General features: G+C 35.7%; 1 protein-coding gene and 1 pseudogene across 2 annotated transcripts; one reads left to right on the forward strand and one right to left on the reverse strand.

The window, feature by feature from the left end:
• Positions 1-304: 304 nt before the first annotated feature.
• On the reverse strand, positions 305-6,788 carry LOC113287344 (activating signal cointegrator 1 complex subunit 2-like). 2 transcript variants are annotated; one of them, XM_026536079.1, is made up of 9 exons: positions 5,921-6,788; positions 4,603-4,762; positions 4,422-4,483; positions 3,881-3,975; positions 3,629-3,742; positions 3,444-3,515; positions 3,255-3,352; positions 2,206-2,648; positions 305-2,013 (listed from the first exon to the last, which is right to left on the reverse strand). In XM_026536079.1, the coding sequence occupies exons 1-9, from the start codon at positions 6,318-6,320 to the stop codon at positions 443-445; spliced, it is 3,015 nt and encodes a 1,004-aa protein (XP_026391864.1). In that variant the 5' UTR covers positions 6,321-6,788; the 3' UTR covers positions 305-442. The 2 variants fall into 2 exon arrangements, with proteins under 2 accessions (XP_026391864.1, XP_026391872.1); XM_026536087.1 differs by lacking the exon at positions 5,921-6,788 and having other exon boundaries at positions 3,881-3,964; positions 4,603-4,671.
• Positions 6,789-7,883: 1,095 nt separating this feature from the next.
• LOC113287357 lies at positions 7,884-15,854 on the forward strand (annotated as a pseudogene).
• The last annotated feature ends 2,436 nt before the right edge of the window (positions 15,855-18,290 follow it).

The raw sequence follows: 18,290 nt of genomic DNA on the forward strand, positions 1-18,290 counted from the left end.
TCAATGGGCTGCAGAAGTTTTAAGCGATTTTCATATCTCGTTTCTTTAAGTTTCGATTGTAAATATTGTACTATCTGTGTTGTCATGTTTCTTGATGTAATTGATCAATGTAATCCTTCAAAGAATGAGGTAGTCTAATAAATAAAATTTAGGTTTTTTTTTTGAAACCCCTGTTTCCATCAAAAAAAAAAAAAAGGAAACTATTTAGGCTTCTTTTCCTCCTTTTTTGGACAGCATATCGAGGAAAGAGCCATTGGATGATGTTTGTAATTTCCTTTTAAGTTAATGCAGTGGTGTGTTTTTCAGAAAAGAAAAACATCTTTCTCCCGAAGTAGTATATTCCATTTGACACAATGCTAACTTCCAGAAAAGAAAAAAATCTCGTGGGCGCCTAACAAAATTTCAGAAATGGAAGTGAATTTGTAAAACTCCATAGTTAAAGTCAAAGACCTAATCCAGAAAAGTGCTTCTTCATCGCCTGATCCTTCCTGTAGTGATTGTGCCTGCCCCCTCCTCTTCTTCCTCCTCTACCTCTACCACTGCTACGGATTTCTGCATTTCCATTTTCCCCTGAATCCTCAAATTCAGAGTCCTGCTGTTGCTGATTGTGATTGGAACCGCCTCCTCTTCCTCTTCCCCTACTCCCACTTACGTTTTCTGAATTTCCACTTTCTTCGGGACGGCTTGCTCTAGAACCTTGTTGATGCTGATTGTGATTAGCACCACCTCCTCTTCCCTTACCGAAATTTTCCGAGTTTCCGCTTTCTTCTGGACCGCTTACTCTAGATCCCTGTTGATGCTGATAGTGATTACCTCCACCACCACCAGCTTTTCCTCCCCTCCCTCTACTGAAGTTTTCAGAACTTCCACTTGATTCGGAATTACTTACTCTAGAACCGTGTTGATGTTGATTAGCACCACCTCCTCTTCCTCCCCTCCCCATACTGATGTTATCTAGATTTCCGCTTTCTCTTGTATCCCCACCTCTGGAGTCTTGTTGATGGGGATTAGCACCACCTCCTCTTTTCCCCCTGCCCCACGTATTTGGTGGATTTCTACCTTCCTCCGACTGTTTCTGCTGGTGGTGATTTAACTCGTTCATCACTTTTACTGCCCCAACTGGAAGGTTACCACCACGTCCAAGCCCATGAATCGTTTCTTTTTGGGTTTGAGTTAGTAATGCAGCTTCCTGAGAATTTGCCACTGCAACTGAACCTGAAACTTTGTAGCTGTAGTTCTTCCCATCTTTGACATAGAATTGAGGGGTCTTCTTGGTATTCCATTTTGCACCACCAGCGGATTTACTTTGGCCAGGTCTTTCGATGTCTCCTCCCAAAGATTTTTCTGGGATGGATGAGCTAATTCTATCTCTCAAAGTCTCCGTCTCTTCAAACCCAGGTTCTACAAAACTCAAACCCAAATCATCGAAAGAGTCATCGTACTCATCTTCATATTCGTATTGTGAAGCAAGAATTGCAGCCTTAGCAGTGTCTTTGTCAACTCTCAAATCCAGGGGTTTGGAGTTTATGGAATCAACCCTGGACTTTCTGGTGAATCGCCCAAATGAAGATAAAGATACTTCAGGGCGCTGTTCCTGCACTTGACTGACAACATTTGTAGAGGTTTTGCTAGTATGTTCTATAAGAATTCCTTTGCCTTTGTCATTCCTGCTCTTAGATAGAGAAGACTTGGGGGTTGGCATTGTCTCCAATGAAATATCCAGGGATTGTAGATCTTCATGAAGAGTTCCTTCTAATATTCTCTGAATCACCTCTTCTGGATCATGGTTATAGACTTCAAGACAGGCAGCAAGAAAGCCTTTCCCATAATCAGGGAAAAGGTCTTTTACTTGACTGATCTTGGACTCTGTAACTGCAGCATCGTCATCCATATGCATGCTTTTACCCGTAGTAATTGGCACAGACTCCCTATTATTCATAGTCTGGGGTGGAAAATTAGGCGCCGCGATAAGAGATATATACTGAAACTGTTCTTCATCAATGAAAATCCATCCTGCATGCCATATTTTTCAACAACAGATACTTCGCATTAACAAAATCATTCACGGTAAAGGATAATGATACTAGTGATGCAGTTTGATCCATGGAAAACTAAGCACATACATAATATAAGTTTTAACATGCATAATTTTTTTTTCTTATTGATCGAAACATGCATAAACTTTTACTTCGAGAAGCTTTTTACCTAGAGATCGGAGGTCGTTGAGTCTGCTTAATATCTTGTAATACTTATCAACATTCTGAAGAAATGTCCCACTGTTCTTGTTCTCCCAGAAATGGTGCGAAACTTCTTCATTAAGTTCTTTGAATGTTTGAACCAATATGTCCCCTCTGATTCCAGGATCATCAACTTTAGCAGGAAACATCTTTGTGAGATGGGGAAGAGGAAGGCTCCCTTCAAACAATTCATCACTCAAGTAACAGGACTCTAGTAGTTTCCAACCCAAACTAACGAGTCTGACCGACAGCATCTTCAAACCAATGGCAAGATTTGGAAGTTTGTCACTAATTGAGTCTTGAGTCTCCTTCGTTCCAGATGAAAAAATATGTCTAAGGCCTTTTTGTAAAGATGGTAACAGTGAATCATGCAATCTTGCCAGGGTACTGAGCAGTTCCCCATTTCCATCACTAAAAAAGCCCAGGAACACAACATTAACATCTAAAAGTAAATCAAAAGGCACTTTGCCTGATACTTGGAGGAAAGAAACTAATGAACCTTATTTCAACCAACAGGAGTAAAAAATAAACATCATATCAGAACAGAATGGAAAAATGCATATAGAAGCATAAGTATATGGCTAATACAAAGGTTTTCTGTGGCAAACTGAAATTTCGTGATTAAACAACCATACTTACGGCTACTGGTCCTTTATACATAAATGGGCAACATATGTTCATTCCTGAGAGGATATCAGTTGCCATAGAGGTCAAGTGCAACTATCTATTAAATCATGGTTGTCTAATAGGGTGTGTGTGACAGATGACAAAAAGGCTTGTTCAGTGATCTTAAAGAACTTCACTTTAAAAACAAACTAATTTAGTTAACAAAATCCAGACAAAAAGATATTATTGGTGAAGCTTGACAAGATGCTTATCTTCATGCAATGAAGGAAACTGTTACCCTTTAAATGTACCGCATTTTCAAGAGGTATTCTTGGAGGATACTTTCTGTTTAGTGTTTATAATCCTATAGATATGCATAAATTTCAAAAAACATCAGCCTGTATACATTACCTCACTTCAGCGGCACAAGAAAAGTACAATGCTGCAGGTTTGTATGCATTAACAAAAGCATCAAGTGATACAACTGCATCATTTAGGAGGTCCATTACCTATAAAAAGGAGGGAAAGTATAAACTCTCACAGAATTGTTGGAAATAACTGTATGAACCTTGTCAATATCTGAAAGGAGGGATTACTTGCCTCTGACAAATCTGAAATGAGACGACAGTCAATATCTTCAGCACCTCCAGACTGTCCAGAGGAAAATCGAGCCTATTCACAGCAAATTATGGAATCCATGAAAATCTTTTCCTTGAATATATATTTTCACCTACGAACCTTCTGTCGAAATGCTTACATGGGGGGTCTTTTTGTTAGATAAATACCTCTAGTGATGAGTTGCAGCGCTGATGCGTAGTGTATGTAATGTGCAGGAAGCGAGAGACAACTGATGTTAGATTTTCATGAAGACTTGGCTGAGCTTTCACAGCATTCATAACCTGAATATTAAAAATTGTTAAAAGAGGTGGGAGGTGAGAAAGGAAGCATGTGGAAAGTATTCTGAGACATCATCCATCCTACAAAATTTTAACTGAACCACGTAATAAAAGAAGTCAGCAATAAACCAAAAGGCTTACCAATAAATTGGTCAGCTCCTCATTTTCATGTCCATATATGGCACAGATATCTATTAACTTTGGCACGTCAAGCAGTTTTTTTTCCTGCAGAAGGGCTACATCTAGAAGTATAAGAAAAGTGTACCAAAGAAATGTCTGCTACTAAACAACACATCTACCATAGTTAAACCAGTACTACAGACAGCTAGTGTAAAAGCAGGTAACCTTTCGTCAAATTTATCAGATCTAGTCTTTTTCAATTTACTTTAAAATGCTATTCTACATGGTTGTTAACACTTGGCCTCATTATTTGGGTAACTAAGCTTAGGGTGAACTTCGAAACAGAGATATACTTCAAAACAATACATTTGTTAGACAAAAGAATAAGAGTTGTTGACTACATTGCTATGCTTATGGAAGTATCAATGTTTTAGATCCCTTGACCATTAATCAATATAGAAAAAAGAACGATTTTTAACATGGTTACAAGTTTCTGGATTTACATGATTGCTACACTAGAAATTATATGCCACAAATAAGAAAGAAGGAGAAAGAAGGACACCTCCATGCTCTTTCGGGCTCAGGCTATCAGAGGAAACGGCTCCAGGGTCCTTGTTGGAAGATCTGTAGAATAAAGTTTGTCAATGGATCTCAGATTCTAACAGCAACCTTACATAAGTAACTACGATTGAGATCAACTCTGTAACCATCAACGTAATTGTAAAGTTAAATAGAAAACTCACATGCGGTACAAAACCATGAAAACACGACGGCTTAACTCAAACTCCCCAACAATGACTCCAGCCACTATTCCCTTGGCTCCATGATGCTGAAAGTCATACCATCTATTCCTAAACTTTAAAAAGCTGTCCAGAAATTCATGCAACGAAGTATCGCTGGCAACTGAATAAAGTGATAAAACAACTAAGTAAATATACAGATACAAAAATGAAACAGTTAAACAAACAATACGAGTAGATGAGCAGTTCAATTCAGATATTTTTAGTTTATCCTAACCATGTAACCATGTAGTATGTCTGTATTCACTATTTTAACCCCTGAGCTAAGAGGTTCAAACAGGGCGAGGCAGTTTTGGAAGGAAATCTTTAACCGTTCTTCCACAGCCATGAGTTACATCCATTTACACTTGAGTTACTCGAACAAGTGTGTAATTTGGACTAATTTATTTCAAGACACGGAAGACTGACCTATTTCCAAAGTGCCAAAGTAGAAAATCTCTACCCTTATCAGTGAGGCATCTAATTAGTCATTTCCACCATACACCTTTTAAAGATATCTCTCAATCTCCATTACTTACACATGATAGTCCTCACCCTTTTCTACATTTCAATCTAAAATCACATCAAAACACCCCAGCTGACTGACTATGTAAGACAATGCTCTTTTCGTCATTTACATCAAGATCAAAACTAAGACTATCCTCATGTATTCACTAATTCAACCATATATCGTACATGCAAGGTGTAAGCAGACCCTACCTATTTCATGCATTACACTGCTCTGACACTTCAACCCTCGACAAAAATTATAGGCCTAAGCAGTAGGCCCTCTTGTGGTGACTTAAAACTGTGTCCCTTCATAAGCAAGAAATAAGTAACATATTTCACTACAAATTCTTCCACTTTACTGCATCGTCCTCGAATTTAGGTCAAACTTACCTTGGCACCCACATAGCAGTGGCCACCAACTCTTCTTTTTCAAAAAAGGTGAAAACTGATTTCATAGGGTCCAGGAGGCACAACTGGTACAAAGGAAAACTTAGTTTTCCAACCCAAAACCAAGCACTACCACAGCAATTCACTAGCTAAAAATGTAGCTAGAAGCATAATGTTGTACAAAAAAAACTATGAATCATCAATTAGGGGAATTACGGTTCGATTTTGGGACATAAATAACAAAATCATCTGAATTATCATATGCAGTTGTTCAAAATCAATCACACCAAAACTCAAAACTAAAGAAAGAGTCATGCCCAATCTAATTTTAAAGATAACAAGAAGCAAAAAGGAATAAATCAGTGTACAGAATGTAAAAATTCACCTTCTTTCCAGAAATCTCTAGGTTTTGACTTAAGCAACCTAGACAACTCTCTATTAAGAAGGTCCACAGCTCTTTGAGACTCAACAGGATCCGAAGCTCCATGTTCAGCACCTAATCCAGAAGCAATAGCTTCATCTTGTGGCAAGTAAAGTACATAATTACCACCACCAGCACTACCACTTTGTTTAGCAACCCAATCCTTTCCATTATCCCCAATTTTAACCCTAGAATTTGAAGTCGAAGCAGAAGAGGAAGAAGTTGATGTATGAATTTCTCTTAGAGAAGTTGTGAGTGGAGGTGGATTGGAAGAAGATGAACTCGAATTTGAATTCTGATTTTTGGGTACATATTTTTGCTGAGATTTATTGTTGAATCCCCCTCTACTCGATCGAGACGACATTTTTTCTCTGGTTTGCTTTACCTTTTGAGTTCTTCTTCCCCTTTCAGAGATCGAGTGAAGGAGTCTGGGGGTATTTTAGAGAGAGAGTTTGGCTTGGGCACCACGGGTACAGTTGGTCAAGACTCGAATGATTTATTGTCTAAAAATAGGCTAAATTGAAGAAAAAAAGAATCACTTTCGGGATATAATCTGATAAATTTTGTTACAAAGTGGGCTTTTTCGAAGGATCTGGACATCTAGCAAGCCGGTATTAGCTGGGAATGTCCAGTACAAATATTAGAAAGCAGGCTAAACCGTTCGAGCATCGGATAGACAGTTTCCATATCCTAACCAGTTTCGAAATTGCAATCCAAACTTGAGATTCAAGTTACTTTAGCCTATAAAAGTAGATGCTTTGGGCTCATGCCAATCACATATCTTTCTAGCAAAGTGACAGAGACAAAGAGAAAGTTGCAGAAAAAAGTTTTGAGTTTTGAGAATAATAATGGCAAGAAAGAAGTCGAGGACAAAGCCAGCACCAAAGAAGAGAATGTTGGAGAAGCTTGATAAAGTATTTGCATGTCCCTTTTGCAATCATATGTATGGTGTCGAATGTGCCATAGACAAGAAGCTTAAAATTGGAACAGCAGTATGCTGTATCTGTGATGCGCATTACAGCACTAAAATCCATCACTTGACAGAGGCTATTGACATCTACAGCGAATGGATTGATGAATGTGAACGTGTCAATAATGAAGAAGAAGAAGAAGAAGAAGAAAAGAGAAGAAAGAAGAAGAAGAAGAAGAAGAAGAAGAAGAAGAAGAAGAAAAGAAGAAGAAGAAGAAGAAGAATAAGAGAAAGAAGAAGAAGAAGAAGAAGAAGAAGAAGAAGAAGAAGAAGAAGAGAAGAAGAAAAAGAAGAAGAAGAAGAAGAAGAAGAAGAAGAAGAGGAAGAAGAAGAAGAAGAAGAAGAAGAAGAAGAAGAGAAGAAGAGAAGAAGAAGAAGAAGAAGAAGAAGAAGAGAAAGAAGAAGAGAAGAAGAGAAGAAGAGAAGAAGAAGAAGAAGAGAAGAAGAGAAGAAAAGAAGAAGAAGAAGAAGAAGAAGAGAAGAAGAAGAAGAAGAAGAAGAAGAAGAAGAAGAAGAAGAAGAAGAAGAAGAAGAAGAAGAAGAAGAAGAAGTGTTCTGATTGATTAGCAGACCAGGAGGACTTAAAACTTACAATATTATTAGGTCTTCTTTTTATGTTTCTGAGATTTCCGTTTACATGTAACTATGATGTAAAAAGTTCTTTTCTAGTATTTGCATTACGATCTGTTTGTTTCTTGTATGCAAGACTGATGCTATGAATTTACTGTTAATGAAAATATTGGCATCTTGTTCGAAAACGGTACAGTCTCAATATGAACCACAAATTCTCAGAAAAAATCTTGTACACGTAACTAATCTTTTGACTTTTACATAAAAAGTTAAAATGTTGATAAGAAGAATCTGTCATGATCAGTCCTTCGAAACGTGGACAACCATATCAAATTTCAGCACCCAGACACTCGTACACTAGTAAGGAATTTTCTTTTGCCTGTTTGTTTATGGAGAGATTAATTTCTGCTCTTCTGCATCTGAATTTCGAGTTCAAGTTCAATCACCAGTACTCTAAGAGTCTTTTCCTGGTCCGCAGTGTCCTTTCCAACAAACAATTTACTTAGTGAAACCATGGATGGAGAACACCAAATTGGTCCAAGACTGGTTGTGCCAATAGACTTGAAGAAAAAGCCATGGGAACAAAGACAACCGCTTCATAACCGATGGCACCCTGACATACCTTCGGTTGCAGAGGTTCAAGAGGGACAAGTGTTTCGAGTAGAGATGGTAGACTGCCATGGTGGCCGTATAACACGCTCTTGCTCTGCTCAAGACATTAAACATGCAGAGCTCTCTTTTGTAAGTTCACATCCACTCCTATTTTCTATTTTTTTACTAGGCCTATCGTCAGTAAAGAATTCAGCTTTCCAGTGGCACACAATATTATAAGAATCTCAGATTCTCAATCGTCTGTTTCTGTTTTGTATGAGAATCTCGCTCTCTCTCTCTAAATTTTACCAACATAGCATCTCTGATTACTCTCAATCCCCATCTGAAAAACTTTCATTCATCAATTTTTTCAACCATGGCTCCTTGCACACCAAGACTAATAGTACCCATAGATCTAAAGAAGAAGCCATGGGAACAAGATCCAACTCTTCACAACCGTTGGCATCCGAACATACCGTCTGTCTCGGAAGTTAGAGTTGGGGAGTTATTTAGAATTGAGATGGTTGATTGGACTGGTGGTGCGGTACAAGATAACATGTCTGCAATGGATATCAAATCCATTGATCTAACTACAGTTGAGTGCTTGATTGTAAATTTTGCCTCCATTTTTTCATTTCTATCTTCCTTTCTGAAATCATAATTGTTCCATATTTTTCCAGCTGCAAGATAACTTTTCTAAGTTTAGTTAGAAAACAGTACCAAGTAGAATGGATTTACTGGCATTAAATCATATACTGGTCACAACAGTTACTAACAAGGTCTACAGTATTATTCTTGTGTTCATTTTGGTAGTTTTTAATTTGAGATTGGAGTTTGCACATAATTACACTGTTCAGTTGATATGAAGTATAAACAAACTGGTTCAGGTGCATTACCTCAGCGGCCCCATCCGAGTTGTAGACCTGGAAGGTGTTCCAGCCATGCCTGGGGATCTTCTCGCAGTTGAAATCTGCAATTTGGGTCCTCTTCCAGGTGATGAATGGGGTTATACGGCAACATTTGACAGAGAAAATGGAGGTGGATTTTTAACTGACCATTTCCCTTGTGCAACCAAAGCTATTTGGAATTTTGAAGGAATCTATGCGTACTCACCTCAAATACCAGGTAAGATCTTCATGCTCACAAAGTTCACACTGAATGTTTTACTAATATAAGCTTCACTACAGGTGTGAGATTTCCGGGATTAACCCATCCCGGAATAATTGGAACTGCACCATCAATGGAACTATTAAACATATGGAACAAAAGGGAAAAACAACTCGTAGAAAACGGGCTCGATTCCTTCAAGTTATGTGAAGTTCTTCACTCTAGACCACTGGCAAATTTACCAACACCCAAAGGCTGCATTCTGGGAAAGGTATGAATCTGAGAAACATATGATCTATTATTATTGAGAAAAGTACTTCAAGTAATCTTCCCAAAGAGTTACAAAGTATTTTAAGGACAATTATTTGTTGTCCTAATAAGACTTGGAAACTATCAAACTGATACAACACAAGACATAGGTCAAGTCAACATTGACTTGTTGACTTGACACACACTTTATTGAGACACTTACATATATCCCCTCGATGTCATATTGACACACACGGAATCACATTGAAAACAGAAATATATGAACAAAAAAATAAAATAAAATAAAAACTCTAAGAGGGAAGTTATGATATCTGAACAGTAGAAGAAATTGAAGTAGAAGATGAAGGAGGCTCTAACAATTGATGCAGTAATGTTGAAGTTGTAAGAAACCTTCTTCTACAAGCTCTCGGATAGTGAGATACTGGATTTCTATATGCTTGGTCCTAGCATGAAAAATAGGGTTAGATGCCAAAGCCAGAGCACTAATATTACCACATAAAAGTAAAACTGACTTAACAACAATCTGTAAATCAGCTAACAAATAAGAGAACCAATGTAATTCAGCAGCAGCAACAGAAAGACATTTGTATTCAGCTTCTGCAGATGACCTAGAAACTGTGGATTTCTTTTTAAAAGACCAGGAAACTAAATTAGAACCCAAAAATACTGCATAACCAGAGGTTGATCTTCTTGTATCTGGACACCCTGCCCAATCAGAATCAGCATAAGCTTTTAAGCTTGACAAATCGCATTTCCTCAATGAAATACCCAGACCAATTGTACCCTTCAAATACCTTAAAATCCTCTTAACCAGTTGAAGATGCATATCATAAGGAGAATGCATAAATTGAGAAACATAGTTTATAGCAAAACATATGTCAGGTCTGGTAACAATTAGATATTACAAACCACCTACAAGAGTCCTATAAGCACCTGGATCTACAAGTTTAATACCTCATGTATAGAAAGTCTACTAGACCTTACTACTGGTGTATCACAAAGCTTACAATCCAATAAATTTGCTTTAGCTAATAACTCCAATGTGTACTTCTTTTATGTTAATATAATAAATCATTATTTCTGACTTCTTCAGTAGCCAGAAAAAAAGCTAAATCTCCTAACTCTTTCATAGAAAACTCTTTGTTCAAGGAATTAATAATATCATTAATCAGCTTAGAAGAACTATCAGTTGACAAGATATCATCAAGTTATAATAGTGAAATAAGAATACCAGTTGAAGAAGACTTCACAAACATAGAATTATGAGAGACAAATTTCTTGAAACCATACTTGATAGGAAAAGAACTGGACCTATGAGACCAAGCTCTTGGAGCTTGTTTAAACCCATATAAGCTCTTTTTAAGTTGGCATACATAATGTGAGGGATAATCAGGATTAAGAAACCCTTGTGACAGTGACATATAAACATTCACATCCAAATATACATAAAAGAAATCATTACTTACATCAAATTGTTTGATTTTTTAATTGTAAGTAATAGCCAAACAAAGAACAACTCTAACTGTTGGAGACTTAACAACTGGACTAAAGGTCTCATTAAAGTCAATATCATCTTCTTGGTTATAACCCTTAGCAACTAATCTAGACTTATATCTGTTAACAGTACTATCAGCCTTTTGTTTGAACCTACCAATTTGGATCCTAATATATTCATATGAGATTCAGGTTCAACATACTTCCATGTATCATTATTCATCAAAGCAGTATATTCTTCTTTCTTTGATACTTGCCACTTAGGATTTTAATTGCTTCTTTGAATGTCTTAAGCTCAGTTAAAGTAGTTAAACAAAGTTGTATAATTAGAAGTTATACGATATTTTATAGAAAAATGAGAAACGTGATCTGGATAAGTTTTTGGTTTTGAAATACCTTTTTGGAGACCTAGTAACCAAAGTACTAGAATGAACAACTTCAGAAGAAGTAGAATGAGGAGGAACAACTTCAGTAACATATGAAGGATAAGAAGATTGGTCAAGAGAAGAATGTAAACCAAGAGAGTTATTGGAAGAAGTATAGTAAAATTCTGATTTAGAAAAGACAACATGCCTGGAAATATAAAGCTTTTTAGTCACAGGATTATAACATTTATAGCCCTTATGAAGTATACTATAACCAGTAAAAATACACTTAACTGACTTTTGAGAGAGTTTATCTACTCTTGATTGAGCAAGATCAGAATAACAAATAACTCCAAAGGTTTTGAGAAAACTATAGTCTGGAGAAATACCAAATAAAACCTCAAAATGTGATTTAAAATCTAAAACTTTAGCAGGAGTCCTATTCATAAGATAAGTTGCAGTTAGAAATGCATCATACCAAAAATATTTTGGACAAGAAGAATTAAACAAGAGGGTATTTCTCGTTTCAGTGATGTGCCTATGCTTTCTTTCTGCAAGGCCATTCTGTTTTGGGGTCTTAGGACAAAAGATTCTAACATTTGTACCACTAGATTTTAACAAGACCTGAAATGACCCTTGAACAAGTTCAACTACACCATCAACTTGAAAATCTAAAATTTTAATTGAAAACTGATTTTTTGTTTGAGTTTTAAAATGTTGAGAACATTGAGAAGCATCAGACTTCAGTTCCATTGTATAAACCCAATGAAACCTACTAAAATATAGTTTTTATATCCTTTTAGAGAAGAAATTGTTGGTCCCCATCCATCACATTGTACTAGAGCTAAAGGTTTTTGAGCATGAGAAGGAGACAGTTGAAATGGTAATTTTTTGCTTTTAGCAAGCTAACAAGGATGACACACTGTAGAAGGTAGTGAAGAATTTAAAATAATTTGTTTATCAGAATGAAGCTTTTGAAGAATTTGATTGGAAGGATGACCTGGTCTAGCATGCCAAAAATGAGAAGATGCAGACAAGGTAGTAGTAAAAGAACAATGATTTCTAGGCATATTTATGATAAGGTACAAATTATTAACTAATTTACCATGAGCAAGAATAACATCAGAATGTTAATCTCCAATTTCATAACCATATAGATAAAACTTAAAGTAACAATTATCCTTTGTGAATTTTGCTACTGAAAGTAGATTATGCTTCATGTTAAGCACTAGCAAAACATTATTCATTCTAAAACTGGTTGTAGGTGTATGAATATTTGAAGTACCAACAGAAGTAATGGAAGAGACTTACCATTGCCATCTTGCACTAGATTCTTTCCTTTATTTTTATAAGTATGTTGTAACAAATGCTCATCTCCAGTGATATGTGCACTAGCACCAGAATCATACATCCAATTAGAATCAGTTGAAGTAGAAGGATCAGAATAAGTATTATCTTCATTCAAAGTAGTAAAAGCCTGTTGAGTACCATGCTGTACTTCATTTGCAGAATTAGGAAAAGTTGGTTTATGAATAACATATGCTAGCATAATGCCCATTCTTTCGACAGATTTGATAGTTTATTGACGAAAAATCTCTTCTACTCTCATTTATGCCATTACCCTGTCCAGAAGTACTACCTTGATATGAAGTACTGTGCGCCTTGATATGAACCATTCCTATTATTTCTTGAACTAGAAGAAGTTTTAAAATTCCCATTATTTCTTGGCTTACCTCTTCCATTACCATTAAAACTATTACTAGTTCCATTTCTACCATAAAGAGCAGTAGGATGTTGTGCATCATAAGCAATACTGGAATCATGTTGTTGCTCAATGAGCCATTGTTCATGATTTAACAACCTTGGTTTTATCTCTGCAAAAGTAAAAGGATTCTCCCTATTTTGTGCAGCTACAACAAAAATATCAAACTCTCTTCCTAACCCATTTGACACATACATAACCAAATCTAACTTTTTCTCCAATTGTTGTTAATGAGTCAGCTATATTTTTGACATTATGTAAGTAAACCAAGATAGTCAAATTACATTTCTTTACATTATGAAGTTGATTTATGAGAATATTATTTCTTGCCATGAACTGACTTCTAAAGCTAATTATAAGAAATTCCCTAATCTCCCTAGCAGTAGAAAGCCCCAAAACATCACTAGAAAAAGAATCTGTAAATGTAACCTTCATACAACTGGTAACAAAACAATTAATTTTTCTCCATAAAATCCATTATGGATTCATTTTTAAAACTCCATGAATTTCAATTTGCTTAACTGGTTCTTGTATATCACCATAAATCAGTTGAAATCAATATTAATTTCATCTGATCACGCCATAATAAGAATTTTTTCGGACTTAATTTTATAGAAACAAAAATTGAGATGTTGGTGAATGGAAAAGTAAAATCAGAAGAATTACCCATCTGAGCTGCAGAATTTGAATTAGTATCCATATCCTTTCTTCTTTTATAAACAATTGTGGCAGATGACATAAACTGAATCCGTAAAAAATTTGAGTAAAGATTGTTGAAGAATCAGATCTTGGTTTGAATATGATTGAAAAATTATTGACAATAGGTATTGAATCGTGGAAAAGATATTAAGAAAAGATGTTTGATTCTTGTCTGTGTGTTCAAAAGTTTTTATTTTTATTTTTGTTAGAAAAATGATAATAAATTAAGTAGAAATCAAGTACAGAGTTAAAGGATGAAATGAGGAGGAGTGTCTCTGCATTCGCCTGTTACAGCATACTTTCTACTAAATTTGGCTACCTTATCTGCTGAGCCATTCAGGGCCCTTCGTACATAAACAAAGTTATAAAAAGGGAAGGAGTCCACTAAAAAAAGACAATCATCTAAGATAGGGGAACTATACCAGCTAATCTGGTTATAAATTTTATTTAAGTAGGAGATTACATTCTTGGCATCTCCTTTAATAGAGGTCTTTAGGAGATTATCCATTTGTGTGTTCAAAAGATTATTGAAAAAGATTGTTGCAGGTTTTAATTTATGGCTCAGGATCAGCTGTCTGATACCATGAGAAACATATGATATAACATTATTGAGGAAAGTATTTCAGATAATCTTCTGAAAGAGTATTACAAAGTATTTAAGGACAATTATTTTCTGTCCTAACAAGACTAGGAAACAGATACAACATTGACTTGTTGACTTGACACACTTACATATATCTAATAGAAACAATCGTGGAATGCGTCACATTCAAGTCACAAATAAATATTATGTTAATAATTCTTGCTATTTTTGCTAAAAATAAATAACAACTTTGTAATGGCTGTGTATAGATAAAAGAGGGCACAACTGAGTGGGAAAGGGTAGCAAGCGAGGCTGCAAGGACAATCCCAGGAAGAGAAAATGGAGGAAACTGCGACATTAAAAATCTTAGCAGAGGCTCAAAAATATATTTACCTGTATTTGTGGAAGGTGCAAATCTTAGTACTGGTGACATGCATTTTTCTCAGGGTGATGGTGAAGTTTCATTCTGCGGAGCAATCGAAATGAGTGGATTCTTAGAGCTCAAGTACATCTCTAATTTTTGCCCTTGCCATTACTAATCAATGAAACCTGATATACCCAATGCTCTATATTGTTACTGGAAAATATGGTTTGTTATGTATGTTGCTTCTATCTAGAACTAATTTTTCTTGTTGTCAGGTGCGAAATTATTAGGAATGGAATGAAATAATATCTAACACCCATGAGACCAACTCCATTTCATGTAAACCCGGTTTTCGAGATAGGTCCAACGGAACCTCGATTCTCAGAATGGTTAGTATTTGAAGGCATTAGTGTTGATGAAAGTGGAAGACAACATTACCTCGACGCAACTGTAGCATATACACGTGTGGTGCTCAATGCAATTGATTACTTCCAAATTTGGATACTCCAAAGAACAGGTCTAAACTAGTAAAATATATATGCAAAATCTATAATCTTACTAATAGTTCCAACATCTAACTTTAAGATAGAAAATTGTCATGTGATTTCAGATGTATCTTTTACTGTCATGCTGCCCTTGCTAATGAAGAATTTCAGGAATCGTCGACGCACCTAATGCTGTTGCTACTCTTGCAATTCCAACAACTATCTTTGATCAGGTAACCAGCTTGTTTCCACTTTATAATACCAAACTACGCCAAAGTGTTCAACTATCCATCATCTTTAATATTTGTTGAACACTTGAATCCATGTTACTAAATACTTATGTTGACATGCAGGATATTCGTCCTAAATCAAGCAAAGTACCGGCAGGACCCCGGTTAGTCAGGAAGCCTGGCGTTTTGAGATGCAGTTACGATGGAAACTTTTCAGTCACAAAGAACCCCGGTAGTGCGACATAATTTAATCCATGGATCATCTCAATTAAAAAAGCACACTTGTGTGGTTTTGTTTCTCAAATAATCTGTATGTATAGTTGTTAGTACTTATTCATGTTGTGTAAATGTATGTACACTGAATTTCCGGATGATGTCGTACCCGTAAACAAACTATAATTCTAATCTATAATGAATTGATCCTAGAAAAGTTAATAATTGCCAACCAACCAGAAGTAAATTGATTTTTTACGTTTCTCATAGCAGTCGATATTTTGCAGAGTGTAGCTAAAGAACTCCCGTATCTAACACGTAAACATGGCAATACAATAATCACAATTATCTATAAAACGTGGCAATTTCTTCATTGCCACCCACAAAGCAACGACAATCATAGACCTGAATGTCGTGTGTATCTCAATAACGATTAACAAGATGAATTAATTTTTTTATATAATTCATTCATTTTGTTAAGAAAAAAGATTAACAAGATGAATTAATCTATTTTTAATTAAATTTTTTTTATAATATATCTTTTTCCTTAATTCATCTTTTTTTTTCTTAACTCGTCTTGTTAATTTTTTGGTAATTCATCTTGTTAATCTTTTTTTTTTAATTCATCTTGTTAATTCATCTTGTTTATCTTGTTAATTCTTCTTGCTAATCATTTATTTTTGTTAATTCATCTTATTACTCTTTTTTCTAAATAATTGATTTATCTTGTTAATCTTTTTTATTTCTCTTTTGGTATAATTAATTCCCTCTTGCGAGATGATTAGGTTTTTTTTTAGGTCATCTGATAAAATTAAAATGCAAAATATTGTGTATACACTAGTACAAGAGCCTTGATCTTGCTATGGCCTGGGATACATCTTTACGGTAGGATGTCACCAGAAGCTTACAGGGACATCTAGATCATGAAACACTTTCAACCTACAGACTGAGTTTTGACCACCCTTGACAAACTAAAAGGAGAAAAAAAATGTAACAGAAACTGGCCAAACTATACAGTCCATGACTATGTCCAATGAATTATAGAGTCCAAGTCTATGCCCAACAAATTCTATACGAGAGAATCTGTTCAAAAACCGAGAAGAGTCATGGATGTGATGATACACAAGTTGATTGGAACTCCATTAATATGAGCTGCCTGAATTTACAACGAAAGGGAATTCCTAAATACAATGTTTCAAGAGGTGATAGTATGGAACATATAGTAAATTTAATTCTACGAACAACAATAAAATATTTACAAACTCAACAATATTAGATCTACAAACAATTTAGCAGTTATAAAAAAGAAAATATAAACAGATTAGCCTTGTGAAAAAAGCGGGGGTCTAACAACCACACCCAATATTTCGCTTAGCAATCTGTATGGACAAACTCCAATATACTTTTAAGAGAATCAACTAGACAGTCAGACTCAATTTTAACAAAAGTATATCAAAGAGTTATATCTCACTTTCTCGATTCAATACTTACTCAAGCAAATAGAAATCTACGAGTCTGATTGAATACAAGAGAAACTACTTGAACAGTACCAAAGACCAATGTTAAAGGATCAATCAACTTCAATCAACAACCAAAGGTTGGATCTCCCAATTGATCGATTCAACGCACAACCTGTGATATTTCAATTATATAACAAAATATAATGCGGAAAAGAAATAACACAGACACCAGAAGTTTTGTTAACGAGGAAACCGCCAATGCAGAAAAACCTCGGGACCTAGTCCAGATTGAACACACACTGTATTAAGACGCTACAGACACTAGCCTACTACAAACTAACTTCGGTCTGGACTGTAGTTGAACCCCAATCAATCTCACACTAATCCAAGGTACAGTTGCGCTCCTAACATCTCTGATCCCAGAAGTATACTACGCACTTGATTCCCTTAGCTGATCTCACCCGCAACTAAGAGTTGCTACGAACCAAAGTCGAAGACTTTAATAATAAAATTTGTATCCCACAGAAAAGTCTACGGTAATTGATAAATCTGTATACCACAGAAATATCTATGAGTTTTTGTTCCGTCTTTTGATAAATCAAGGTGAACAGGAACCAATTGATAACCCGGACTTATATTCCCGAAAAACAGCCTAGAATTATCAATCACCTCACAATAATCTTAATCGACTAGCGAAAGAAGATATTGCGGAATCACAAACGATGAGACGAAGATGTTTGTGACTTCTTTTATATCTTGCCTATCGGAGAAATCAATCTCAAGCCAATCTTACGATTGTACTCAAATACGATAGAAACAGCAAGATCAGATCACACAACTACAGAGAAAATAGTTCGCTCTGGCTTCACAATCCCAATGAAGTTTTCAAGTCGTTAACCTACAAAGTCTCAAGAAGAAACCTAAGGTTAAAGGAGAATCGACTCTAGCTAATACAACTAGTATCACACAGGAGGTGTGGGGATTAGGTTTCCCAGTTGCTAGAGTTCTCCTTTATATAGACATTCAAATCAGGGTTTGCAATCAATGTTAGCTTAGTAACAAAGCATTCAATATTCATTGTTATATGAAAACCTGATTAGATTCAAGCTAATATCTTTCAACCGTTAGATCGAACTTAGCTTGTTACACACAATTGAAATGCACATTTATT

The sequence above is a fragment of the Papaver somniferum genome, chromosome 1, assembly GCF_003573695.1.
Source record: "Papaver somniferum cultivar HN1 chromosome 1, ASM357369v1, whole genome shotgun sequence".
NCBI lineage: Eukaryota > Viridiplantae > Streptophyta > Magnoliopsida > Ranunculales > Papaveraceae > Papaver > Papaver somniferum.